This window comes from Myiozetetes cayanensis, unplaced genomic scaffold, assembly GCF_022539395.1.
Source record: "Myiozetetes cayanensis isolate MyiCay16 unplaced genomic scaffold, myiCay2020 scf44, whole genome shotgun sequence".
NCBI classification, from domain to species: domain Eukaryota; kingdom Metazoa; phylum Chordata; class Aves; order Passeriformes; family Tyrannidae; genus Myiozetetes; species Myiozetetes cayanensis.
This window is the reverse complement of record NW_026087676.1, coordinates 225,562-252,985: the sequence shown is the minus strand read 5'-3', so window position 1 is coordinate 252,985 and position 27,424 is coordinate 225,562. Positions and strand designations below refer to the sequence as shown.

Sequence of the window (27,424 nt, the reverse complement as noted above, 5' to 3'; positions counted from 1 at the left end):
ATCCTTCCCCAGCCTCTGCCACGCTCCATCCTCCTGCCCCAGCACATCCCTGCCATTTCTGCCCTGGCTTCCAGCCTGAGCCAGCCCCGCTCAGCTCCCGGCTGTCCCTTCCCTTGGGGCTGTGCTCACATGGAGCCATCGATCCGGCTGCTCCGTGGCCGGTGTCACGCTCCCGCCAGCCCCAGTGCCCAGGCACACTCCCAAATCCCCTGGCTGGGACAGACCTGGTCCTCCTCCCCTGCATTTCCATCCTCTGAATCCCATCCCAGCTCCCATCCCTGCCGTGTTCTGGGTGTCAGAGGGCTTGGGAGGTCCAGGGGCACATCCAAGGGGAAAAATCCTGCGGGGAATCACTGTGGAAAGAGCTGAGGCAGCCCCGAGAGCTGGGGGCTCCCGCTGTGCTAATGCAGGGGGTGGGCTGGCTCCTGGTGGGATGGAGGAGGAATGGGAAGATCCAAAGGCAGAGCTCCTTTGGTGCCAGGACTTTAAAGGAACATCAAAGGCGGCACCAGCGAAAGCCAGCGAGGGAAAAATGACTGGGATGTGGGAGGGAGAGCGGGCAGAGGGGGACACACAGGACACATCTGTCTTTAAAACAAGTGTCTGGGGCTGTGTCAGCTACGGTGAGCTCGTGCCTGGCTCCTGCTCCAGTGGCACCAGGGGGCTGGTTACCCACGTCCCCCTCCCGTGTCTGCTCCTGGGAAACCATTTCCGCCTCACCGGCGTTCTCCCAGCCGGAATTACAGGCAGACAGCGGTATTTACTTGCAGGAGATGAGCAAATAGCAGGCAGGCTTAGCTCCTGTAATCCTGCTGCTGCCACAGCAGCCTCCTCCCCACGCCCTCCCGCCGGCCTCGGGGACCTGCTCCGCTGCCCATGGGCTGCTGCTGGTTTGGGCTGGGCCAGGAGGAGGGGGAACGGCTGCTGGGCTCCTGCTCCCCCTCCTCTCTCTGCTTTTGGGGCTCTTGCTGGTTTTCTGCCGTGGGAGCTGCTCCCCAGGGCTCGGTTTTCCGCCGATCCCGGGTGTTGTGGATATTTATTGTCGTGGAATCGCGGGGCGGTTTGGTTTGGAAGGGAGCTTAAACACCATCTCGTTCCTACCCCCCACCCTGTGCCGTGGGTGGGGATGGCACCCACCAGATCAGGTTGTTGGGAATGACAGCAGCATCCTTAATGTAGGAATGGGGAGACTGAGGCACGGTGGGACTTGCTGGGTCACCCAGGGGAGATGCAGCAGCTCAGCCTGCAGCAGTGGCTGGGCTGGAGTCCCGGATTTGGGGCTGTTTCCCTACAGATGATCCCGTTGAAGTCGGCTTTGGGGTTTTTTTGCACTTCAAACCGGCCCCTCCGAGCCAGTTTCCCAAGAGGCTCTCGCACTTGTTTCCCAGTGCCCGCCCTCCCTGTCCACAGCTGCTCCAGCATATCCTGCCTCAGATTCCACAGAGCTGAGCCTTGTCACCTGCCACCGTGAAGTCCCCATCCCTGACGCTGCTGCCCCGTGTCCCTGCTGGTTTCCAGCCTGTACAGGGTCCCCTCCGTGGTGCTGCAGCCCTGGATCCCCTGCAAGGGCTTGTCCCTTGTCCCCCCATCCCCTCTCTGCTGCTTCCTCACACTTGGCTTTGCTTCCCATCCGCCAGTGTCCCTGAAGGATGCGGTAATTTGCTTATTTTTGGAAGCTGCTGTCACACGAGGCAGCGGCGCCAGAGCAGGGACTGAGCACGGCTGGGAAGGGGTGGGTGGAGGTCCAAGTGCCAGGGATGGAGGCAGGACTGGCCCCCTCACCCCAGAAAGTATCTCCTGCCACCTTCCCCTCCCTGACCCGTGCCCTGGGACCGCCTCAGCCTCAGGGGAGCTGCTGGATCAGGACCCCCACTTGCCCAGGGTCTCATGGCAGGATGCTCCTCTCCCCCCGGATTCCAGGCTGGACATTCCTGTTTGAGACACTCAGGGAAAACAACTCCAGGAATTCAAACCCGGCTGCCTCTGCTGGGAGGTTAATGATTAATGCTTGTCCTCCCCGTGGGAGTCAAGGTGGCACCCAGTGCTGGGAGATGAGTGGGATGAGGATGAGTGGGCACAGTGTCCCCTCTCTGGGGCTGTTCCCAGTCCCAACCTCCTGCCAGGAATGGAGCAGCTGCTCCCGTGGTTCCCTGCCCCGGGACCTTGTGCTGCCCCACTGCCAGCAGTGAGGCTGCTCCACCCCTGTGGTTTCTGGGGAGAAAATGAGCGTTCTGTGGACTGAACGCAGAGTCCTCCTCGTGGCTGGACCCGTGGGGACAGCCCTTGGATCTTCCTTCTCCCGTGCAGGTATCCTGGTGCCACCCTTGGACCCCTCTGCCAGGCAGGTGCTGCCGGGTGAAGGATCACGTTGGGCAACCAGCAGCGTCAATATTCATGAGGCTGCAGAGGATCCAGGCCTTTAAATATTCATCAGGCAGGCGAAAGCTGTCGGTGCCAGCGGGAAGGGGAGAAAATGCAGAGAGAGAGAGGGGGCGAGCAGCCACCCGTGTCCCTGCGGGGCTGTGTCCAGGGGCAGAGGTGGGGGGGTTTCAGCTTGGAAACACGACATCCGAGTGCCATCACCCCCAGGAGGGGTGGGCAGGGGCTGGATGTCGGGATCACGGAGGTTCTGGCTGTAGGGACACCCCGCTGGGCTGCGGGCTCCTGCCTGGGCTCCCGCTCACATCTGGCTGCCGGGGGGCGGGCCGGGCACATCTGGAGGGGGAGGGAGGCCCCGTGCTTTAGTCAAGGGGTCCGGTTTAAAGAACTAATCCGATTTTAACGCTAATCCTGTTAACATTGAGATCAGGATTAATTCTGGGTTAATCGGGATAATCCTGACAAAATGTTGGGCATTAGACGGGGGGTGAATTATTGCTGCCGTGAGCGGCAACGCTTTTAATTTGGCGGCGAGACACGGGCGGGGGGAGAGGGGAGGGGGCTGAACCCCCTGGATGGGACAGACTCCTGGAATATCCCTCCAGATCACGCTCAGAGCATCCTGGGCCTCTCGTTCCTTCCACCTTTGCGGCCCCAGCCACCTCTGGCCTTTCCTCCTTTTCTTCCCAGCTGGGCATCTCCCGGCTCTTCCAGGGGCTGGGCTGGTGGAATTCCCTCCTGCACGGAGGCTTTGCTGGAGTTCAGCGTTCCTGGCTGGTGGAGCTGGGGGGGAGAACGCTGCACGAGGGCACGGAGGGGTTTGCTTTCCCCAGGATCGAGCTGGGATCACGAGCCTGAGCTGGGATGTGTGGGAGCAGGGTGGCACCACAGCCAGGCACGTGGGATGCCCTGAATGCGACTGGTTTGAAGCTGGAGGGCTGATACCAGACTTGGGAGGCTGCTGAGGCCATGCCTGGGTCCCAGGGATGCTGAATTCCAGTTGGGAAGGCTGGGTTCTGGTCAGGGATGCTGGATCCCAGTTGGGAATGCTGGGTTCTGGTCAGGGATGCTGCATCCCAGTCAGGAATGCTGGATTCTGCTCAGGGATGCTGGTTTCTGGTTGGGAATGCTGCATTCCAGTTGGGAATGCTGGATTCTGTTTGGAGATGCCGTGTCCTGCTCGGGGATGCTCCCCAGGAGGAATTTGCAGCCAGACTGGAGGAGAGGAGGTGTGTGCTGGGGAAGTGTCCTGTTACCTGGGCTCTGCTCCTCTTACAAAACAGCACCAGCTCTTGGCTGAGTCACCTCTGGGAGCATCAATAATTAAGGACGAGTGGAGCTCGTTAGGAATGAATGAATGAAGGGAAGGAATGAATGAAGGCACGGAGCAGTTCGGGATGTGCTGGCACCAGTTGGTTTGCAGGGGGCTTAGCACTGCAGTGGGTCACTCCTGGTGGCTCAGGTGGGCAGAGTGGGGGACCAAAAAACCCTTCCCTGCTCCCAGCATTGCAGGCAGAGGCTGGGGGGGTCTCCTCATTCCCAGCACAGCCCGGACCACCGGGATGCTGAGCCCCAGCACCCATCCCGGGGGCTCAGCACTCCACCAGATGGGACCTGTGGTGGTGGGATGCTGGATTAAGCGATGAGAGGGGGATTATGAGGGATTAGTCCAGATCAGTGTCCAACCAGGGGCTGGAGCAGGGCTTTATGTACTTGGTAAATAACCGGTTGCGCTGCCGTGCCCACGGCTGGCCCTGCCAGTGCCGTGCCAGCTGTTTCCCAGGGATTGCAGGGGTCCCTCTCCTTGATCCCCATCATGTGGCACAGCAGAGGAGATGCAAACAGGCAGGAGTGGGGAAGGTGGTGGCTTGGCTGGGCAGTGAAGCTGCCAGGACCTTCCAGGGGTTCCAGTGGCGATGCCCGACCGTGCTCCGGAGCATCGTCCCTGCCAATGGGACAGGATGGAGCGTGAGCTGGGGGGGTCAGGGGGCTGCTGCCTGGCCCAGCCCCCCTGGAGCCGCCCACCACAGCCCAGGAGGCTTCTGCTGGTGCTGGTGGGGTCCTGGGGAGAGGCTGAGCTTGGGGACACGCACTGCTGGTGGCATTAGGACGGCGAGGGCTGATCCACCCTGGTGGTGAGTACAGGTCTGTGCCGTGTCAGGATGTCCTGGGTGATTTTTTGGGGCAGAGAGGCTGCAGAGCTGGGGTGGGCTGGGCTGGGGAGCTGTGTGCCCTGTGTGTGTCTCAGTGGGGTGTTCAGGGACCCCCCCCACCCTTTGCTCCCTCCCTCCTCGTTGCAAGTGATGTGCAAGGGTCAGGCAGGAACTGTGGAGGATCCACTGGGACAGACCCTGTGCCCCCTCCCCGAGGGTCCCTTGGCAGGGTCAGCCTTCCTGCCTGGTTTAGGAACAGTGCAGATATTAATGAGCTCTGCAGGCTTGGAGTGTTGTACAGGAACAGCTGCTCCATCCCGGGGCAGGGTCCTTTCCCCACGCATTTTTTCCATGGTTTTGTGGGTTTTTTTGGCTTCTTATCTTCTTTGAAGTGGCCTGTGGGAGGTCCAGAGCTGCTCCTGTGCCCTTCCACCCTCTTTCTGCCAACTCTCCTCTGTGCCCCTGGTCCCTGTGCTCCCCTCCTGACCTCTCCCTCTCTCCAGCCGGATCCAGCAGCTCCCGATGACCGCGGTGTCCATCACTGCTGGATCCAGAGGGGGGACCCCAATCCTCACCCAGACTCCTCAAAAACTGCTGCCACCTCAGTGGTTCCCTCCAGCTCTGAGAATTGAGCCCTGGAAGCTGGGGAGGGAAATACTGGGGAGGGGTGTGGAGGAAGGGAGGGAGGATGAGGACAAGGAGAGGGGAGAGGCGGGGATGGGGAGAGGAGCATCCTTATCTAGTCAGGCAGATATAATGAAGCTGCTTCTGCACTGACAGCAAAGGGATTGTTGGGGGGTTTTAGGAGCTAAAAGAATCACTTAATTGTAGCTTTTTTTAGCTCTGGGGAGATAAAAGACAAAAAAACCCACCCGAGTCTCCCTCCGTTCCCCGTCCCACCTCTTTTATATAAGGCTCCCAGGGAGGCAGTGGGGGAGCTGGGGATGCTCCTGTCCCCACCAGAGTGGGGGAATCTTCCCCCTGCCTTCTCCAGAGGGGCTGGGGAGGGTAGATGGGATCTCTGGGAGAGGGTTTTCACTGGGACAGTCACCACGACAGCACCCGTGGGCAATCCCAGGCTGTAAAGCTTTGCTGCTCCAACGTGATTCCCTCCCCTCTGGAATGCTGGAGGCTTCCAGGGGCTTCAGTCCCTGGCAGGAAACAAGCAGGTTTGCTCCTGAGGTGGGCTGTGGGCACCTGACCTTTGGGTGCCCATCACCCACCCACCCTCTCACCCCCTCTGCCCAGGGAGGGACCTTCTGCACCCTTGTCCTGTGGCCTTGGGTGGCTTTTGTTGTGCTCTGGGTGGCTTTTGTTTAGCTTTGGGTGGTGGCTGCACTCCTTCACCTCCCCTTCCGTGCATTCCCTGCTTCCCACGCCGGTGGGGGCAGCTCCAGGATGCCGGGTTTGGGGTCGATGCTGCTGCCTGGGATCATTTAACCCTCTGTAAATGCTGGTTCAGCGGGAAATGGGTCATTTCCCAGCGTGGGATCTCTGCAGCACAGGGAACAACAAGCAGAGGGGCTGTGTCCCCTCCCCTCCACCCCCTCCTTGCCACCACAGCGGGGAGGGTTTCAGATCCCACAGGGAGCGTTGGGGTTTTATGGGTGTGGAGTCATTTTAGACTCCACGGGGACGGATGGAGCTGCCTGAAGGTGCCCTGTCCCAGCGTGTTTGGGATGAGCCATGGCATTGGTGACTGTGACAGGGTCCCACCAGCTCAGGGGAGGGGCTGTGGGTGCTGTGGGAGGGGCTGGGGGGCAGCAGAGCCCCCCCAAGAGGTGCCAGGGGCTGCCGAGCCACCGGCAGGGGCGGGAGGCAGGATGTGATCTGTCAGTTAATGCATCATCTGAGAGCAGGAGAAATCATTAGCGAGGCAGAGCAATAAAACCTCCAGTTCCCTGCGAGGTGGCTCATTAATGGGCTGCCGGAGGCCAAGGTCAGAGCAGCCACTGCTGTCCCCTCCGTGGGCATCTCTGCTTCCCAGCCCTGCTCTGGGTCCTGCTCCCCCAGGTAAAACATGGCAGAGAACCCCCCCTGCCCAGAGCACTTGGAATTGTGTCCCCCCCACTGCAGGACCTGCCCTTTCCAGCTTACCAGCATGCTGGGCTGCACGAGGGTCCCGTGCCTGGCTGTGGAGGGTCCTGTGCCTGTGAGGGGCACTGGGGAGGAGGGGTGGGGCTCCACCCCGCTGCCAGCAACAGTTCTGGGGGGCTGCTGCTCCCTGCTCGGGCTGGGGGAGCTCATTGTGTGAGCATCAGGCCAGAACGGTCCCTTCCGGGCTAAAAATCCATTAACTTCCATCCTGCCTGTTTTCTCCCTTTTTTTTGTTGTTGTTGTTGTTGTTTGACTGATGCCATAATTATCTCAAGCAGATGAGCTTAATTACCCGAGGTCAGCGGTGCCTGCAGGGCAGGGGCAGGAGGGGTCTGGGCTCACCTGGAGCAGGGAAGTTCTCCCTGTCATCTGCTCCTGCAGGTGTCCCACGGGCTGTAGGGACCCCAGGGCATCGGGGTGTGGTGTTATAGGGGCTGTAGGGACTCCAGGGCATTGGGATTGGGGGGTATTTAGGGGTGGGGAGTGAAAGGAAGGGATGGATGGATGGATGGATGGATGGATGGATGGATGGATACAGGGCAGGGTGAGACCCCTCTGGCATGGAGCACAGGAAGGATCTGCCTGGGTCCATCCCTGCACCCTCTCCTTGATGTCAGACTGGAGCATCTGCGCTGCCAGCGCCCTTTGTGCTAAAACAACAACAACGAAACCGAGCAGTCAATTTTCCAGCAATTAGCTCCAGCGAGAACATTTCAAGTCCTCCAAAACCCCGCCTCGCAGGATTAATTAAATCTTCCAATTAATGTCTAATTTAAATGATGATGATGGCTGTTATCATTTCATATTGATTTTTTTTTTTTTTTTCCGGTGTTAAAATAGAGCTGTTGTCCCTTCCACTGCCACCTTTTCCACACCCCAGGACCTGTTTGTTGCCTCGGTTTGATTTGCCAACGTTAAACACGCGTCTGGGAAATCAAACCTGGTGCTTTAGCGGCGGGCACCTGTGCCAAGGGGACCCAGACACACATTTGGGGGATGTTTGTGCCGAAAATCCCCGTCCAGAGCGTGAACTTCCCTGCGGTGAACACCCTGGGAAATGGGGGCTCCTGGTGAATTAAATTTTTCCCCTCTGTAAACCCCCAATCCGTCACTTTCCCCAGGCTCACACGGCCATAAACCTCGCTGCTGCTTTGCTTCCAGAACAATTCCGGGCGTTTATGTTTCCCAGGAGCCGGTTCATTGGTGTAATGGATGTGTAACCTCCGGTAATTGCGAAGGTTATTCCAGAGCCTGCACGCCAGTCCTGGCTCCGGCTCCGGCAGCCACGGCCGGGGTTGTTCCAGTGGTTGCTGGTGCGGGAGCTCAGAGGCACTGGAATGGCACTGGGAGGCTTTGTGCTGGGAGTGGGGGGGTCTGTGCTGAGAGCAGGAGGTGGAGGAGGCTCCGAGCTGGCCCCTGGATCACATCAGGGCCCGAACTCAGTGGGAATCCGGGATGGAGAGTCCCTGGATGCGGCTCAGCCTCGTCCTCAGGCACATAGTGGGATTTTTGGGGGTGTTTTGTGCAGGGCCAGGAGCTGGAGCTGATGATCTTTGGGGGTCCCTTCCAACTCGAGATATTCCATGATTCCATGATTCCCACAAACCTCTCCATCCCAGCGCTGTGTTCCATAGAAAGGTGGGAGCAGCACCCGCCACATCCAGGGGAGCAGACCAGGGCTGGGACACCCACACCCCTCTGCCCTCTCCCTTTCCAGACCAGGAGCTCCCGACACTCCCAGGGCTCCCAGCCTGGCTTGGCTGACCAAGCCAAGCTCTCCTTCGCCTCGGCCGAGTCCCTGGAGACGATGTCGGAAGCGGAGCTGCCCCTGGGGTTCAACAGGATGAACCGGTTCCGGCAGAGCTTGCCCCTGTCCCGCTCCACCAGCCAGACCAAGCTGCGATCTCCAGGTACCCTCAGGCTCTGCCAGGGACCTTGCCTGGCACCCAACACCCCTGCGTGGTGCCGGGACAGGGCCTGGCTCCCTCACCTCACCCCCCCTCTGCTCCCTCCGCTTCCAGGGGTCCTTTTCCTGCAGTTCGGGGACGAGACGAGGCGCGTGCACATCACGCACGAGATCAGCAGCATGGACACCCTGCACGCCCTCATCGTGCACATGTTCCCCCAGAAGCTCACCATGGGCATGCTCAAGTCCCCCAACACCGCCATCCTCATCAAGGACGAGTCCCGAAACGTCTTCTACGAGCTGGAGGATGTCCGGTGAGGAGGGAGGAGGAGGGCTCGGGAATCCTTTCTTTGAAGGCATCATGAGTGGGGTGGGATGAAGCGAGAAATGGGGGTGTGGGTGCAGTGCTGGGACTTTCAGGGGTGCCTGGCCGGGATGCTCAGGCTCTGCTTCTCCCCCCAGTGACATCCAGGACAGAAGCATCATCAAGATCTACAGGAAAGAGCCTCTCTACGCCTCATTCCCAGCCTCACACATCACCAACGGTGACCTGAGGGTAAGGGGGGGCACGGGGTGTCACAGGGAGAGCCTGGGGGGTGGGTGCACCCAGTGCAGTCTGGCCAGGAAAGAGAGAAAGCAACAGAGACTGGTATTTCCATGTGTTTGGGCAGGAGGGATGGCTGGGGTTCATCTTGCCTGGATCCAGGGCTTTTAGGGGTTGCTTTAAGAGAGTGGATGTTTGGGGCCCGACAGCGGGGCAATAAACACGGTGTTTGGGGAATTCAGCAGAGCAAACCACCCTGCAGCTGGATGGGAACGAGGGGGATGTTTTTTGCCTAAGCTGTTGGTGCTTGGAGGGGTGGAGGGTCCCAGCGGGGCGGAGCAGGGCAGGGGATCAACCCAGGGCAGGGGATCAACCCCCCAGTGGGACACGGTGCTGACCCCCTGCCCATCCCCACAGAGGGAGATGGTGTACACGTCCAGGGAATCCTCTCCCACCCGCCGGCTCAACAACATGTCCCCGGCGTCCCACCTGGCCTCGGGGTCGCCCCCGCCCGTGCTGCAGTCCTCGTCCCCGTCCCGCTCCCGCATGTCCTACAGCGGGGGCCGCCCGCCCTCCTACGCCGGCAGCCCCGTGCACCACGGCGAGCGCCTGTCCAACCTGCCGCCCGCCCAGGGCGTGTCCCCCAGCCCCAGCGCCATCCTGGAGCGCCGCGACGTCAAGCCGGACGAGGACCTGGCCGGGAAGAACGTGGTGCTGGTGAAGAACGAGGGGCTCTACGCCGACCCCTACGGCATGGTGCACGAGGGCCGGCTCAGCATCACCTCCACGCAGTCCCTGGCGGGCATGGGCGACCCTTTCGGCTACTCGGGGGGGCTGTACAAGCGGGGCTCCGTGCGCTCCCTCAGCACCTACTCGGCGGCCGCGCTGCAGTCGGAGCTGGAGGACGGTCTGTACAAGCCCAACGCGCCCATCTACAGCGACACCTACGGCCCCGGGCTGGGCTTCCGCATGCCCCCCTCGTCCCCGCAGAAGATGGTGGATGTGCAGCCGGGCCAGAGCCCCCACAGCCCCTACTCGGGGCCCCCCAGCCGCTCCTCGCCCGTCCGCCAGTCCTTCCGCAAGGATTCCTGCTCCTCGGTGTTCATGGACAGCCCCGTGGGCAAAACGCGCAACCCCAGCTCCTCCGGCCCCCCCGAGCTCTTCCCCGGCCCCGGCGAGCGCCCGCTCTCAGGGTTTGGCTCCCCCGGGCCCGCCAAGGACACGGAAACGAGGTGAGATGGGGTGTGGGAGAAGCCCCCCATGGACACGAGCCTTGCTGCTCCGGTGGTTTTCCGTCGGGGCGGCTGGGGAGGTAGAGCAGGAGTCAAGGAAAGCTTTGGATCATCCCCAGTGTGGCAGGTGCCGGGATGGGGAATGAGGCACCGAGTGAGGGTGGAGGGGAGCGGCTGGGGGTGCTGGAGGCAGGAGAGAGAGGGAATGGGCGGGGTGGATGTGGCTGGGGCCGATGTCCCTGCTGGGGCTGCAAGGAACAGCTGGATGTGAGCGAGGCCAGGACAAACCTCACGGTGTCCTTGGCTCCTCACCCGTCCCCTCTTCCTTTCCCCACGCAGGGAGCGGATGGAGGCCATGGAGAAGCAGATTGCCAGCCTGACGGGGCTGGTGCAGAGCGCTCTGCTCCGCGGCTCCGAGGCTGAGACCCCCAGGTGAGGAGCGGGAGGGCACCTATGGGTCTCAGGGTGGGGGAGGCCTCCAGCTGAGCTGTTTGCTGCCAGTACCGGGAGTCCTGTCCCCCTCCCAGGGGCTCCTGCCTTCACCCAGTGAGGATGGAGGTGCCTGGTCCACACTCACTCCCCTTCTCTCTCTGTTGTTGCAGCGAGAAAACAGAAGCCACCAACGGTGGGACCCCCCCATCGGCGTGTAAGTGGCTGGAGATAATCCCCTCGCCCTGCAGCACCCCCTCCTCTGCCCACGGGTGCTGGGTGTCTCAGGGAGGGTGCAGGAGTGGGGTCTGCACCCCGCCACGTGCTGGCAACCAGCGGAACCCCTCCACCATCCCACTCTGGGGCAGCTCCAGGGTGGCCTCTTGGAGCAAGCAAGGGGGGGTAGCTTTGGAGACCATTAGGACTGAGGGACTGGGTGGGGAAATAAGAGAAGCAGGGGTTGAAACCTGTCCTGGGGTGGGACATCACATTTCAACAGCCTCTGCTTTACCCCTCCCCATCCCCCTCACAGCCACCAGCCGCAGCGGGGGGACCCCGGTGCCCGCACCGCCGCCGCCCTCGGCCACCAGCACGCCGGCGGGGCAGCCCACGGCCATCACCCGCCTGCACATGCAGCTGCACCTGCACGACCTGCAGCAGAACGCCAGCGACCTCCGCAACCAGCTGCAGCAGCTCAAGAAGCTGCAGGTGGGTACCCCTAGGGAGGATGGGCGTCCCCAGCCCGGGGGTTCCCAGCTCGTACTGGGGGTGCGACAGGAAAATCCCCTTTTCCCCCCTCCTGCTGCACAGGAGCTGCCACGCCCCCCTGGGGTTCTCACAAGAGTGACAGCCTGTGCCCTCCTCCTGTGCTCACCTGGGGCAGGTGGCTGCCTGTGGGGCTGGGGGAAGGTTGGCAGCTGTTGGTCGGGACACGGTGCTGATGACACCAGGGGTTGTGGGCTGGTTTGGTGCCCGTGTGAGCCACGAGGCGGACTCTGATCCCGTCGGGTCCCTTCCCTTTCGGAACACCCTGCGGTGTGGGAGAGCCAGAGGGTCCCTCCCCACGCCCAGCTGGCCTCCTGTGGGGCCCTGTTACCCCTCAGGGTGCCCGTCCTGAATGCACCTTCTACCCCCACAGCTGCAGAACCAGGAGACGGTGAAGACGATGCTGCGGCGGACGGAGACGGAGATCAGCGTGCGGGTGACGGACACCATGCGCAAGCACGAGGACCCTCTGCAGCGCCAGCGCAGCTTGGTGGAGGAGGAGCGGCTCCGCTACCTCAACGAGGAGGAGCTCATCACCCAGCAGCTCAAGTGAGCCCGGGCAGGGGGTCCTTGCACCCCCCTCGAGGGGCCACATCCTCCCTGGGTGTAGGTTGGCGGCTGTGCCCACTGCCAGGATGTGTCCCTGCATGAGGGGGGGTCCCCAACCCAGAGGTCCCCTCCCTTCTGCCACCCCTGGGGTTCTCCAGTGTCATGGCACAGCAGTGACACCCCTGCCCTGCTTCTGTGCTCACAGTGACCTGGAGAAGTCTGTGGAGAAGATCCAGAAGGATCTGGCCCACAGTCACCGGCTGATCCCCGTGCAGGAGCTGGAGGAGAAGGCGGTGGTGCTCAAGCAGCTGGGGGAGACACTCACAGACCTGAAGGGTGAGGATGGGCTGGGGGGGGACAAGCGGAGCCTTCCTGTGTTTCCCTGCTCCATCCCTGTGTGTGGGATGCTCCAGGATATCCGTTGCCTCTGGGTTTGAGTGTTTGCCCCTGCCAGTGTGTCCCTCTGCATTCCTGGAGCAAATATCCCAGTGCCCATCGGCACTGTGCGTGTCCTGGTGCCCGTGGATGTGGAGGGGCCACCTTCCCGGGCTAAAATTGGTGCCTGTGGGCGGACAGAGAAGGGATGAGGGGCCTGGGGAGCCCAGGCTGCCCAGGATGCACCCCTCGTGCTCCAACCTGGCAGGGTGCCCTTGCCCTGCCTATGATGGACATGGTGCTTTTGGTGGGGTGGGGTGGGCACTGAGAGGGTCTCCCCAGCACAAGGGGGCCACGGTGACCCCCAATCTCCCCCCCCCCAGCCCAGTTCCCCAGCCTGCAGAGCAAGATGCGGGTGGTGCTGCGGGTGGAGGTGGAAGCTGTGAAGTTCCTCAAGGAGGAGCCGAACCGCCTCGATGGGCTCCTCAAACGCTGCAAGACAGTGACAGACACCCTCGCCCAGATCCGCAGGTGAGCCCCAAACCCAGCCCCTTGGACACCTCGGCTGTCCCTCTGTCCCCACATGTGTCGGTGCCCTCTGAGTTAATCCCAAATCCCAGCAGGAGGGGCATCCAAGGGATGCTGATAAATGGCTCATTTTTCTGCTAAGGAACTCAAAACCACCCTCAGTCCTCTCCAGGTCCATGTGGGAACCCCTCTTTTCCTTATCACTTGGAAAAAGGAGGGACTGTACGTCAGGAAGGAAAGACAACCCCTTGGGGTGACCAGAAATCCCTTTCCTGAGGAGCAGGGAATTGCTCTGCTGGATTAAAAATCAACCAGCCATCTCCCAGAGCTAATGCCCATGGCAGGCTGGGCCATGCACCATGGTGGAGCCCACCTGCCTCTTCCCATTAGGAGACCTTTCGGGATGGCTCAGGGCTCGGCCACGCGCCGGCTCCGGGATCGCCTCGGGCTCGTCACTAGCCTGGTTTTCCACACAAATTAGCCTGTAGGATCCTGCAGTGTCTGAACTGCCTGGCTGTCATCCTGGCCCCTAATAACTCCTGCCTCCAAAGGGCAGTTTCAGCCAGGTCTGATGGAGAGGAAGGGTTTGGAGAGATCCAGTTTCCTATGAGGGTCACGAAAACAGGCAGCCAGGTAGAGGGGCTCTCGTTCAGGGGTTCCCCCGAAAGAGGCTGCACCGTCAGCCCCAACCCCTCCCCAGCCACCAGAGCACCGTGTAATGCAGGAGGGCAGGTGGGGAGGGTGCAGTGGCCCCCTTGGTGCCGTGCAGCCCCCCCAGCAGCCATCACTCTGCCCCCGGCAGGCAAGTGGAAGAGGGCGTGTGGACCTCCCCCAGCAACCTCAGCCAGTCCCCCAAGAAGGTGGCCCCCGAGACAGACTTCAGCAAAGGGCTGGATTTGGAGATGCCCACCAGCCCCCCCGTGAGCCTCCACCACTTGACAGCCGCCACCGAGAGCCTGGGCATGCCCAGCTTCGGGCACAGCCCCCCCCAGACCCAGAGCCACCCCTCCAAGAGCAATAACCCTGCCCGAGCCCCTGAGATGGTGCCCGCCAAGACCCAGACGGGGCCCGAGACGCCCAGCAAGAAGAGCGCGGACAAAGCTGTGTCCGTGGAGGTGAGAGCCGGGGGGAAGGGGGGTCCTCAGCTCTGGGGATGGGGGCTCTTCTAGAGGGTCTTTCTGTGCCTCCCAGCTGAAACTGGGAACAGGAGCTCCTTCTCCTCGCGGGGGTGGCTGTTGGGAGCCCTGGGTGATGCAGCACTGGGAGCTCCCCCGTTGCATGGGGGTGGTTTTGCAGCTTGGGATGGGGGACAGCGCTGGCACCCCAGCTCCTCCCAGGCTCGGCAGCAGGTTGGGGGGGTGGCAGCAGGGCTGGGGGTCACATCCTGCCTGCGAGGGCAGGAGGAGCTGCAGCGTGGAGGGGACTGGATGGGGCTCTGCCTGCCGTCCACAGGCGGCGGAGCGGGACTGGGAGGAGAAACGGGCAGCGCTGACCCAGTACAGCGCCAAGGACATCAACCGGCTGCTGGAGGAGACGCAGGCCGAGCTCATGAAGGCCATCCCCGACCTGGAATTCGCTGCCAAGCACAAACAAGCCCCGGGCAGCGGCAGCGCCGCCTCCACCCCTGAGCACAAACCCTCCAAGCCACAACACGCGCCCAAATCGGGGGGCAAAGGGGACCCCAATGGCCGCAGGGGCTCAGGTACGGCCTGGGGTCACCCCTGTACGTGGGGCTGGGGGGTGGTGGTGCCCCAGGGGCCCTGGGCTGGTCCATGCTGCCCCGAGGGGAGGTTTGTGCCCTGGGCAGAGCCGGGGGTGTTGCGTGAGAGGGGCAGGGAAAGGTCTCGTGCCCTCACAGCACCGTTTGTGCCCAGACGAGCTGACGGTGCCACGGTACCGGACTGAGAAACCCTCCAAATCCCCACCACCTCCCCCTCCACGCCGGAGCTTCCCCTCGTCCCACGGGCTGACCACCACCCGCAGCGGCGAGGTCATCGTCACCAGCAAGAAGGAGCCCGGGTTTATGAAGGTAGGGCCCACGGGGTGTGGGGTGGCTGCTGGGCTGGGGACGAGCTGCTCACCCCCAGCAGGACCAGCCCCGGCTCCCGGTGCCCCCCGCCCCTCACCGCCCTGCTCCCCGCTGGCAGAAGGCCGAGTCGGAGGAGCTGGAGACGCAGAAGCCGCAGGTGAAGCTGAGGAGGACGGTGTCCGAGGTGGTCAGGCCGGCCTCCACCCCGCCCATCATCGCCTCGGCCATCAAGGACGACGACGACGAGGATCGGATCATCGCCGAGCTGGAGGTGGGCACGGGGTGGGGGCTGCGGGACCCCCAGCTCACCCGCCCCTCAGGGGGTGCCCACCCTGCCCTGCCTGCTCGTGGGTGGCTGTGCCCAGCTCAGGGAGCACCTCGGGGTGGGGTGTGGGGTGTGGGGTGTGACAAGGGCACCACAGTGGGATTCCCAGTCCTTGCCTGTCTCCCATCAGGAATGCGGTGCTGCAGGGACAGGGAGGGACAGACCCCTCGCTGGGTCCAGGTGCTGCACACGAGGGTCACTCTCTCTGGTCAGCACTTCCACCCCATCTCGGGCTTTAAGCTGAGCTCGTTTGGTTTTTAACACTCCAGGGTTGCAGCCAGAGGTTTGTGGGCTTTTGTGCACGGGGCACTGCAGAGGTGCCACCTGAAATACCACCCTCAGGCTCTGCACCCTCCCGGCTGGCTGTGCCCCACCTCCTGCCCCTGTTTGCTGCCGTGGAGGCGCCCAAGTGGGTCATGGATGGCTTTTCCTTGGCGGGTTTTCCCCACTGAGGCAGGAGAACTGGTGATGGAGCAGGCAGAGGGACTGGACCTGTGATGCTGCAGGCAGGACCGGTGGTGCTGCAGGCCTGGGGAGCAGTGACGCTGCCAGCAGCAGAGGGGACGAGGCTGCCCCTGCACCTGATAACAGCCAAAGTTTCTTTCCCTTGCTGCCAAGCCCCCGCCGTGGCGTGACCATCCCTGCAGGCACAGGCTGCATCCTCCTCACCCCAAGCCTCCCTCCTCCAACTGCCCGTGTTTGACTCCCCAGGTATTTCAGAGAAGCTCTGCCTCCCCTTTCCTCCCCAAGCTGCGTCACGAGCCGCTCGTGGCCGTGCCCCCCGGGCTGGCAGAGCTGTGGCCCAACGGAGCCTCCGTTGCAGCCCAAGGATGGAAGGTAACGGCTCGCTCTGAGCGACCACGGGGCTGCACTTTCACCACCTGCTCTCCTGCCTCTCTTTTACTCACTGCTGCCTCTTCCTCTGGTTTAACAAACTAATGGCCTCTCTCCACTGCCTCGCTCACCGTCTCTGCGTGGCCGGCACTGACACGGCACAGGACCCAGCACTAACCCATCCGACGGCCCTGTGGTTCCTGAGAGGGCCAGGTCCGGATGGGAGGAAGGAAGGGGCCACCCCAGCACCACTCTGGGTGTGGCACAGGGAGGGCTGGCTGCTCTCACCCTGCACTGGGTGCCCAGGGGGTGTCACTGGTGGGCGCTGCATGGGAGACCCTGCTCCTTGTGCATGATGAGGGCAGAAGGTGAAGGGCTGGGGGGTCTCTGCTTGGGCCTGGCCCTGGGTCCCTCCCCTCTCCTGGGACACCAGGGCTGAGTTGTCCATCTGTCCCTGTGTGCCAGGACCCCTCTTCAGAGGTCAGATGTGTCCAGCTCCAGACCCAGAGCTCCGTGGCCATCCCAGCACGGGTGTTTCCTTCCCTCTCTGCCCCAGGCTCGGGGGCAGCTGCAGGGGCACCTCTTCTGCCAGGGCATCTCTCTAGCTCACCTGCCCTCAGCTCCGTGGAGTGCACAGCTGGCTCTGGCTCCCCAGGCACTGCACAGCTCACTGGATCTCCCCTGGGATGGGAACAGGGAGGTGGGGGAGGGAGAGCAGCATTTTCCAGCTGACTTCTCACTACTCAGGGTTTCAAAGGCCGGCTGCCCCTCGGCAGCTCGTTTGTGATGGCTCATCCCCTGCTGAAGCTCTGCCAGGAGCTGGGCTCTGCTCTTGGCACCAGTGCTGTGCCAGTTTACACCAGCACGGAGAAATCCAAGCTGGATGGTTGGCAGTCGGATTTCTCAAGGCATTCGGGAGGTGCAGCAACACCAACTCATTTTTTTGCTGGTTAAACTCCAGGTAGTTCATTGCCAAAATCTGCCAGGCCCAGCGTGCCTTAAGCACAATAAAACCAGTCCCAGTCTGTGCTGTGGGTGCTGATGGGACATCAGGGCTGGGCAGGAGGGAGAGGAGCATCCCCTCCCTGCAGCGATGCCTGGAGGCACCAGAGGACCCCAGTGGTGTGTGGGGACACACCAGCAGCTCCTGCTCCCCACACTGGCTCCTAATCTGTCTGAATTCTCTACCTAGGAGCCGCTGGCCCTGGCAGTCCCGGGGAGCCGGGCTTTCTCCCTCCCACAGATTGTGCTCACCGAGTGGGTGTCGGAGCCGCCGTCCCCCGAAGCCGAGCCGGAGGTGTGGGTGGAAACGGGCAGCGCAGGAGCAGGAGGGGAGTTTGCACCCAAGGGGGCAAGGAAAGGCCCTGTGGCTCCTGACAGCCCCAAAAAGTCTCCATTGGCACACGGGCACCCTCCAGCTGCGGCCCCACAGCCCCCCAGCAGCTCGTCTCGGGGTGGTGCTCGTGCAGCAGGAGAGATCTGGGGGTTCTCCTTCCCAAGGGATAAAACGAGCCACCCCACGGGGGGACAAGGAGGGGACACGGCTCTGAACGCTGCCAGCAGGAGAGAGGGCAGCAGCAAGACTTGTCACCAAGTGGCTGCACAGGCTCCTCAGCCCCGGGGGGAAGCCGCGGGTGCCGGAGTCGGAGGGGCCTCAATTCCCTCCACCGGTGGCATCGTCCCCCAAATTCCCAGTGATGGGGACCCCCAAGGAGGAGCCAGGCAGAGCGTGCAGGAGGCACCACTCCCTCCTGGAGGCTCTGCTGGGGCTTCCAAACCAGTCCCAGCCTGCCTGGTGCCGAATCCCGAAGCTTTCCCGGTCAGGGGAAAGAGCCCATCCCTGGCTGAGCATCCCCCAGCGCAGGTCACTGTGTGCCCAAGGACAGGCCATGGCACAGCAGCTCCGGGAAGGGATGGAGGGGCTCCGGCTGCCGGGGGGACACCGGAATGGGGAGGAAGGTGCCGGAGGGGCTCTGCCAAGGGCCGCCGTCCCCTCGCCGCCCCACCACGCCAGGCAGCAAGGAGGTTTATGAAGACACGTACCAGAGACTGGACAGCCTGGAAGAGACCATCCGAGAGCTGGAGATGACCATCAGTGAGATCAGCAGCCACCCCTCGGTGGGGTCGGTGTTCCCTAAAGACCTGCTGGGACAAGCGGGACCCAAGGAGGACGGCCAGGACACCAAGGAGGGTCTGGGGGACCTCAAGCAGAGGAGCTGTGATGATGGGACTGTGCTGGACCTCAGTCAGGCCAAAGAGGATGCTCCCAGGAGCCCATCCCCCAGCAAGACCAAGCCACCGCTGCTCCCCAAGCCGCAGCTGCCCCCCGGCATTCTGCAGGTTTATTTTCTATTATCCCTCTTGCCGTGCTCTGCCCTGGACTCACTCTGATGTCTCTTCCTCCACCTCTACCTGCTCCCTCTCTGTGACTCTACCTCCAGGCAGAGCCAAGGTGGAAAACCGACCTTCTTTCCTCCCTGTCACCTGTTTGGGAATTGCAGGCAAGCAGGAATGAGCTGAGGGAGGAGTTGGCAGCAGGAAGGGAGATGGTCCCAGGCAGTGCTGCCGGGTCCCATCCAGAATCAGCCCCTGGATAAGGTGGTGTGCTCTGCCCCAGCAGGTTTTGGGGCTGAGCGCGGTGCTGGTGATGAGCAGAGGGTGCACGATGAGCGTTCCATTTGATCCATGATGAGCATCCCATGGGGTCCCTGATGAGCATCCCGTGGGATGCAGCGAGGGCCGGGTGCTCCGGGTGGCGAAGCCTCGTCCTTCGTCTCACCATTTTGCATAAACGCTTTCCTGATGAGCTGCAGTTGGAGCCTGGCAGATGTTTCTCCTAATTAAATCACAGCGCGGGCTCCCTGAAGCCATCCAAATTGCTTTCTGCTGGAATCCAGCTGGATAGCTGGGAAAAGAGAGGGAGGGGGGGAAAAATGCCCCGAGCTGCTCTGACATCAACCTGCTCCTTTATTAACAGTCAGCACTGGGGAATAAATCTCCTTTCCCATTTGGAGCCGTTGGTTCCCAGCAGTGCTGGGCCCCGCTGGGGTGCTCTCGCTGGGTGAATGGGCTGGCAAGTGGGTGTAGCTGCAGTTTTCCCTGCTGTTGGCTCCTGCTGCACCTCTGGAGCTTGTGGGAAAATAGGAGTGGAGCTGTGGGATGGATTCATGGCTGCGGCTGAGACGTGCGGGCGTGCACAGAGCAAAGCTCAGGGTTAGGCTGGAGAGGCTGCCCTGAGTCCGTCCTAAAGCAGGGAGGGAGAGGGCAGGTGTTGTGCCCCCTTCCAAGGGTGCTGTGTTGGTTGGGAAGGTTCCCAGTGCCTGCTGTGGGAATGCTGGAGCTCCGGAGATGTTGTGGTGCAGGTACATGTGGGATTGTCGGAGTGTGCTGTGCAGGGCCGGGAGCTGGAGCTCAGTGATCCTCGTGGGTCCCTTCCAGCTCAGGATATTCCGTGATCCTGAGATTTCTTTGTGCTGTGGGGTACAGGAATCCCTGTGAGCCCTCCCTGAGGATCACAGGTGACCTGTTGGCTCTCCCTGTTGGCACGGGGCAGGCAGGAGGCCGCGGTGATGGCAGGGAGAGGATCTGGGGTGCCCCAGGCGTGGGGGGGACACGTGAGGCACCGCTTTGGGGTGGGGAGGGGGTGTGCCCAGGTACCACATCCCTCACTGCTGCTCTTGCAAGACTTTGTGTCTCCACCCGTGCACAGCCAGTTAATAAACACCTCTGTACTCCCACTGCCGCCGTTCCCACCTGGAATCTGCTTCTGCCTGCCGCCGCCTCTTTCCCCCTCTCTTGGCCGTGCACCCCTGCCCCGGCGGGGTGTCCTCCTCCTGCCCTCGGTCTCCCGGTGTTTGCCGTGTCTGTCCCTCTTTGGTGCCTCCTGGTAAGTCCTGGGTGGTTTGGCAGCTCTCCCACGAGAGCTCCAGTGGCACGAGGAGCCGGTGACCTCGGCCTGGCCTGGCTTTGCCACCCTGGGCACCCCGGGCAGGGTCATCCCGATGGTGCCGCGGTGGGCTCAGGCACAGCTCCGGGTGTCCCGTGCCAAGCAAACTGCCAGCAGTGCCGGTGGGGGCTTCACGGGCCAGTTTTGACCCCTTTCCCCAATTGTCTGTCCCGGCAGAGCGGCGGTGTGTCCATCCCGGCCATGAAGGTGGTGAACCCGGCGTCGCGGCTGAAGCAGAGCCAGCAGGGCAGCCCCGACAAGAGCAAGCACATAAAGCAGCGGATGGAGTACATGCGGATCCAGGGCCAGCAGCAGGTACTCCATCCCTACTGCCCACGGCCCTGGCCTGGCCTCGGGCAGGGCCTGAGCCTGGGTGAGGGGCACGGGAGACCCTGAGGGTGGTGCTTTTGGAGACCCGGCTGTCTCGGTGCCTGCTTCGCCCTGGCTGAGCCTGGTGGGGCTGGGGGGCACAGGGATGTGGCTGTTGGGGTGCCTGTGCCCGCCCTGGCTGTTGGGGACAGGGAGCTGACTTCCTGCTGAGCATGACAAACGCCCCCAGCATGGTGTGAGGATGCAGTTGGAGTCGATTGTCCCCCAACCTGGCGCGTCCCCGCTGGAAGGGCTGAGCCCCAGCGTTGGTCCCCTCGCCCCAGGGGACCCCGAGAGCTCCTTGGCCATGGAGATGAGCGTGGCAGAGCCGTGTGCTTGGCACGGGGGCTCCAAAGGGGATTCACTTACCAGGGCTGGGGCTGCCCAGCCCGTCCTGGGAGGTTTTGGGGAGCCGGGACCCTCCGCGACGCCGCGTCCGCAGAAGCAGCTTATCCTGGGAGGGGGGGTCACAGGCAGGGTGATGGTATTTGGGGTGCCTGGCAGTGTGTAGGGGAGGTTGGTGAGTGGGCCACAGCAGCTGGAAGAGAAGCATTTTGGGATGGGAAGGAGTGTCCCCCCACCCAGCACCCAGCACCCAGCTCCCACCCACCCCCATCCCCGGGGGCAGCTCCTGCTCTGTCCTTGCTGACACCCCAGGGCTGGCCATGGACTCCCAGCTTGCTCAGGCCACGGGCAAGGGGACCACGGCCAGTTCCCTCCCTCCTCACCTCTTCTCCCCCCCTCCCAACACCCCCTTTCCCCTCAGTGGGCAGCACGAGTGGGCTCACCCCCTGCTCTCCCCCAGTACTCCCTGCTCTGTGTCTTGAGCCCCTTCCAGGGGCCTGGCATCCAAAAAAAACCCCATCCAATAAACCCAATTCTGCTCATTCTGTAGGATCCATAAACCCTGTTAGATAAACCAAAGGTTTTTTTACCAGCTACTTGGAGCAGGACTGGGGAGGATTTCTTGCAATTTGGGCAAACATTGCATGGGCATCTTGCACCTCCTTTGGCTCTGGCAAGAGGGCTCAATCCCACCCTTGGCTGTTCCATCCCCTGGGTCCTTCACAGTGGCAAGACATCCCCAGGGAGGGTCCATCCTCGAGGTCAGGGGTCTCCCTGTCAGTCCCCCCTGGTATGTGGGGGTGCATGTGGGTTTCCACACCCTGCAGAATCAGGAGGAGGCAGAGGGTTCCCTCTACCCCCTGTCCAGGGCTGAACCATGGATAAACACCAGCCAAGAGGGCTGTGCTGGGAGCTCCAAGGGGCTGGGAAACATCTCCTGGCCCCGGACACCAAAGGGAGGCCACCAAATCCCCTTCCCTGGCAGCCACACCCCAGCTAGGCCTGGCTGTTCAGTGTCACCCTGGTCCTTCTTGTCCCCAACCTTGGGGCACTGTCAGTCACCCGGCCCCTGGCACCTCCCAGTGCCCTCTCTGGGGTGGCCAGAGCACGAGTTTTCCAGGTCATTTTTGTCCTCACTGCCCTCCTTGTGCAGGAATTTTCCACATCGGCCCTGCCCAGCAGCCCAGGGCTGGAGGCTCCCTCTCCCAATTCCATGAGGGTTTATGAGCATCTCCCTCCCGGAGCCCTGGACCAGCTTTAGGAGTGGGGATGGGTCCTGGCCGTGCAGGACAGGGTGGGCACCGTCACCCCAGGGCCACCAAGGCTCTGGCAGGTGCTGTGCCCGGTCTAACACTGCCCTTCTTGTCCCCCCCTGCCTTTCCCCCCTCTCCCCTCTGCCTGTGTGTGTGTGTGTGTGTGTGTGTGTGTGTGTGCCTGTCTGTCCTCGTGGCCGTCTGTCCATCCGTCTCTGCTCTCGGGGTCGTCCCCTTCCCGTCCAGTAACGTGTGGGACCAGCTCATCTCGTGCTGTTTGTGGTGGCCCTTTTCCAGCTGCTTGACCTCAGGCCTGACTCAATGCTGCTTCTGAACAGACTCCCTTTGGTTCTTGGTTGTTTTGGGTTTTTTTCTGTCCTGTTTTTTGCTGCTTCTTCTTCTTCTTGTTTCCTTTCTTTGTCTTTTTTTTTTTTAAGACTGTTTTTTTGACTTTCCTCCCCTTTCTCCTCCTCCTCCTCCTCCTTGAATCTTACTTTTCTTTCTAGGCCACTAGACCATCTAAAGAGGCCAGTGAGACTTCCCCCACAGTCTCAGAAAAACCCGCATCTGGCAGAACATCCATCCCCGTATTGACTTCCTTTGGGGCAAGGAACTCCTCCATCTCATTCTGAGCATCCTTGCCAGCTCCACCCAACTGCTCCCGGGGGCCGGGCCTCTCTCTCTTCCTTGGGCTCCTCTTCCTCCCTGGGACTTGTCTTCTTGAGGGCACCTGGAGGGATCGTCACCTGTCCCTCTCTTTCTGTTTTATCAATGTCTTGCTCCACTGTGGCCGACCTCGTGTCTCGCCTCTGCTCCGCCACGGCCCGACTTGTGTCTCGCCTCCGCTCGCCACGGCCCGACTTCTGTCTCCCATCTCGCTCCGCAATGGCCAACCAGCCACTTTCTGTTTCTCTCTCTCTCTCTCTTTCTCTTTTTCTTTACTTTCTCCCTTTCCCTTTCCTTTGGAATCGCTGTTGGTTTGGTTTTTCTCCCCTCCCTCCCCGCCCCTCCCCACCCGCCCCCCGCCGTTTTTTTCTGTTCATTTAAGAGCTCTCAGAGCTTCACCCCACCAGTTCCACCGGCTTCGAGCAAAGAGGAGCTCCCGGGCCGGGCAGCGCCGCGCCAAGGTGGGAAACGGCGGCTGCCGAAGACGCCCCTGAGCCGTCCAGGCGCCCCGAGCGTCCCGGGAGCCCCCCGGCAGGAGCAGAGGACCCCCGGCGCTCCGGCCAGGGCTGGGCGGGGGTGGCCGGTGACGCCGTGGCCGCGCCGCGTCCTTCGCTGGCCGAGGGCTCGGCGACGTCCCTGGGGGCTGTCACCGCTGCCACCCCCAGGTCACCCCGGGGCACGGAGGGAGGCAGGAGGGGCCGGGGGCGGCCGGGCGTGCCGGAGGGGCGGAGGTGAGGGTGTAAAATGGGGAGGGGCGGAACGAAGCACTTTAACTGAGCGCTGGGGCGGGGGGGACAGGGGGCGGTGAGGGGGGTCCCGCCGCACGGGGACACCCTGCCCGGCCTCTGTCACCTCCCCCAGGGGACAACCAGGTGGGACAATCCCCGGAGCCCCCTGTTCCGGGTGGGGATCCCACCTTGGGGGAGCAGCCCTGACCTTGCCGAGACTGGGGGACCTGAGGGGTCCCCGGGGTGCGTGGCCTGGTGATGCCTGTCCGTGGCCACCACCCATCACAGCTGAGCCAGGTGTGCTCCAGGTGTGCCCAGGTGTGCCCAGCTGTGCCACAGGAGTGCCCAGGTGTGCTCCAGGTGTGCCCAGGTGTGTCCAGCTGTGCCCAGCTGTGCCACAGGAGTGCCCAGGTGTGCTCCAGGTGTGCCCAGGTGTGTGTGTGTGTGCGTGTGCGTGTCACTCTACGTGTGTGCCCAGTGCACCACAAGATGGAATCACTCCTTTCGTTGGCTAAAAATTCGTCCTTGGGTTGGTTTGTTTTTCTTTTTTTATTTTTAATTATAATTCTTTTTCTTCTTTTTCCCCCCTACTCCCTCCCCTCTTTTTTTTGTATCTCGATCATTTTTGTACAGAAGAACGAGCCTTTTTTGAATAACAAAGAGAAAACAAAAAAAAACCAAAAAGAAAAAAAAAAAGGAAAAAAAAAATCATGATGCAATTTCTTTGGATTGCAAAAAGCAACTCTTTACATTTAAGTGAAGTGTCTTAACATTTTATATTGTTTTAAAAATATATTTACATATTATATATATATAATATACGTAATATAAATATATATATATAAATATTTAAAGAGAAAAGAGAAGAAATAAATCACGTCTGGTATATTAGGGGGTGGATTTTATCCCTGGTTAGACTAGAGCTCCTTGTGGTTTTGAGAGGGCCGGTTCTGAGCGGCTTCTTCGCCCTCGTGCTGAGTTCCCATCCTCCTTCCAGCACTTTCCTTGTCCCACCGCCGTCCCCATCCCTCAGATCTCCAGGGCTGGGTGGCCCTGGGGACACTGACACCCGTGGGTGCCACCCCCGGGGTGGGACAGCTCTTCCCCCACACTTTCCCGGCAGCAATAGCAGTCACTTGATGCTTTTAATTTCCTTTTTAATTCTTTTCCTTGGTACCAAAGTGAATCATTGTAGCAAAGCCGCAGCTTCTTAGCCCGGGATGGGGTGGGTGGGTCGCCCCCACCCACCCCCATCTCCCCAGCTCTGCCCCCTCCCTCCCCCACGCTTTGCAGCCCCCACACCCATCCTGGCGCTCCGTGGGGGTGGATGTGGCGCTTCCCAGATGCACCAACAACCCCCCCTTCACCTCGGGGAGGTGCGAGGGTGACAAGTGCCACCCCCCCAGGGACACCCCCAAAGGTGCTGGGGAGGGGCTGCACTTTGTTCAAACCCCATCCCAGCAGCACCCATGGGTGGCCAGGACACCCATAAAGGTACTGGGGGGGTCTGTGTTAGTGCAGCCCCATCCCATGGGTGCCCAGGGCACCCATAAAGGTGTCAGGGGGCTCTGTGTTAGTGCAAACCCCATCCCAGCAGCACCCATGGGTGCCCAGGATCCCCCTCCCAGCACTCCCTGCAGAGCAGGAGGGTGTTGAGGTGCCCAGCTCTGGGGTTTGGGGTGCCCAGCTCTGGGTTTTGGGGTGCCCTCCGCCGAATAAGGGGGTGCACAGTGCTGGGTGAGGGGGTTCACGGCGCTGCCTTGCACCCAAATCCCCCAAAGCCCCCCTGTTTTCCCCCCTCTCTCCCACCCATCAGGCTGGTTTCTCCGTGAGCGTGTGCGTCCGTCCTTTCATGGCATCATGCAAAAAAAAAACACAAACACCAACAAACCCCTCCCTTGAGCACCCAGCTCGGTGCTTTTGCTGAAGCAAGAGAACAAAAATACAAATAAAAAAAAAAAAAAAAAAAAAAACACCAACAAACAAATAAAGCAACGTGATTCTGGTTCAAAACCAGGAAAAAAAAAAAAAAAAAACCAAAAAAACAGGAAAATGTTGCAAAAATGCTCAGAAAAAAAAAAAAAAAAGGCAAAAAGAACCAAGCGCTGCCTGCATGTGTCGGAGGCGCCCGCTGCATGAGCACCCCGCTTTACTCGTCTGGATGTTGTTTAAAAAAGGCTACGACTCTGAAAAGGGGAAAAAAAAAAAATATATATATATATAAGAAAAAGAAGAAAAAAAAAAAAAAAAGAGTTCCTGATTCTCTTTAGAGGCTGTTTTGGGGTTTCTACGACGTCTCGTGTGTCTCTTCGCATGAATTTTCTCGTGAACTGTTTTAAAAGAAAAATAGGGGGAAAAAAAAAAAGGATGGATAAAGGAATAAAAAGAAAAAAAAAAAAGGAAAAAAAAAGGAAAAAAAGGCCTTGGACAGGGTGGAGGTGGGGGGTGAGGAGGGGGCAATTGGGGGTCTGGACCCCCCTGTGCCCCTCTCCTTGTGCCCCCCTTGTCCCCCCACCCCGTGTCGCTGTGGATGCCATGGGTAGTTCTGTGCACAACGTGACCATTGTAATTGCAAATCCCATGACAAAGGGTTGCTTTTTATTTTCCTTTTCCCTTTAATACTTTTCTTTTCTATCAGAGTGTCTGGCTTTAATAAAATTACTTTTTTTTTTTTTTTCTCTCTCTCTCTCTCTGGTTTTTTTCCACACCTCCCAAAGCCTTCCCCAGGTTGGGAATTTTTGTCTCATGGTGGGGTGGATGGGGTGGGACATCCCCAACTCTGAGACCACCCTGGTCCCCCATCCCTTGGGGCTGTCAGTGGGCATAGGGGTCCATTTCCTTCTCCCAGGCTCACAGAAAAGCGGGATAAATCCTCCCATGGACAAACCCTTCCATGATAAACCTCCCCTGGATGCTGCCAGCGCTCCAGGACCCACAGCACAAAGACATGGGGGTCCCCACACAGACCCCCCCCCAAACACAATAGGCAATAACAGCAATAACCACCACCTTGAATAACCAGTTTATTTCCAATATATAGACCAGGACTGGAGGGGGGGGGCAAAGCAGGGGGATTTTGGGGTTTTTTTGGGTGGGTTTGTGGGTTTTTTTGCAGTTTTGCATATCCCGGCGCCGCGGCTAACGGGGACAACACAACACGCCGGCAAGGGGGAGGGGGACATGCAGGAGGGTTTAAAAAGTCACCACTGGTCCAGCACGTCCCCCTCTGGTCGGGGCTGGCCTTTCCGCCGAGCAAAACTTCTTAAAAAATCCTTATAAATCCTTTGGAATATGTTACACGGGCAGAGACCATATTTACAGGGGTGGAGGGGAAAGAAAAAATAAAAGAAACAATCAAACAAACAAACAAAAAAAAAAACCCAACAAACTTTACAGCAAATATTTGCATAACGTATGAGAACGACACGGAGGGGACAGGGATGGGACACGCGGCCACTGGGCCGGTGGCAACCTGTGTGCCCCCTCGGCCGGGCTGGGGGTCCCTGCAGCCCCCCCTGAGCCCCCCCTTCCTAAAGTGCTTCTGGCCTGGGGGGCAGGAAGGGGAGCAGGGTGGGAGGGGGCTGGGTCACACCCCGGGACCATGGGGGGGTAAAGCATGGCAGTGTGTGTGTCCCCAGGGTGTCCCTCAGTGCCAGCCCCTCACACCCGCTCCCAGTGCAGACCCCCCAGACCGTGGGGACCCCCCCAGTCGTGCCAAGGGCTCAGCCACACAGAGTGCCCCAAAGAGAGTGACAGTGCCCCACACGGAGCGCCCCAAAACAGGGCGACAGTGCTGAGGTCCCCGGGGTCCCCAGAGCAGGGGTCTGTGGCACTGAGGCCACCAAGCTCCCCCCAGGGCCCCCAGCACAGGGGTCTCTGGCACCAGGGTCCCCAGCACAGGGCAGTCCCCAGAGGAGCAGCCGCAGCGCCCAGGGAAGCGCCCGCACTTCGCGCTGCCGCGGCCGGGACAGC

General features: G+C 61.0%; 1 protein-coding gene across 9 annotated transcripts in view; it reads left to right on the top strand.

The window, feature by feature from the left end:
• SRCIN1 (SRC kinase signaling inhibitor 1) overlaps positions 1 to 23,240 on the top strand; it is a 64,797-nt gene extending 41,557 nt beyond the window's left edge. For 5 of the 9 annotated variants that reach the window (XM_050330772.1, XM_050330773.1, XM_050330774.1 and 2 more), the window contains 16 exons: positions 8,347 to 8,539; positions 8,651 to 8,849; positions 8,998 to 9,091; positions 9,497 to 10,311; positions 10,651 to 10,743; positions 10,914 to 10,957; positions 11,273 to 11,448; positions 11,879 to 12,054; positions 12,260 to 12,390; positions 12,813 to 12,960; positions 13,760 to 14,072; positions 14,410 to 14,659; positions 14,832 to 14,986; positions 15,105 to 15,257; positions 16,023 to 16,148; positions 17,338 to 18,375. In XM_050330772.1, the coding sequence (XP_050186729.1) occupies positions 8,347 to 8,539; positions 8,651 to 8,849; positions 8,998 to 9,091; positions 9,497 to 10,311; positions 10,651 to 10,743; positions 10,914 to 10,957; positions 11,273 to 11,448; positions 11,879 to 12,054; positions 12,260 to 12,390; positions 12,813 to 12,960; positions 13,760 to 14,072; positions 14,410 to 14,659; positions 14,832 to 14,986; positions 15,105 to 15,257; positions 16,023 to 16,148; positions 17,338 to 18,234 (3,963 nt within the window). In that variant the 3' untranslated portion in view covers positions 18,235 to 18,375. Of the gene's footprint in view, positions 1 to 8,346; positions 8,540 to 8,650; positions 8,850 to 8,997; positions 9,092 to 9,496; positions 10,312 to 10,650; positions 10,744 to 10,913; positions 10,958 to 11,272; positions 11,449 to 11,878; positions 12,055 to 12,259; positions 12,391 to 12,812; positions 12,961 to 13,759; positions 14,073 to 14,409; positions 14,660 to 14,831; positions 14,987 to 15,104; positions 15,258 to 16,022; positions 16,149 to 17,337; positions 18,376 to 20,268; positions 20,407 to 22,304 lie in introns of those variants that run through there. The other 4 variants (XM_050330779.1, XM_050330778.1, XM_050330777.1 and 1 more) reach the window with 4 other exon arrangements.
• Positions 23,241 to 27,424: the final 4,184 nt, after the last annotated feature.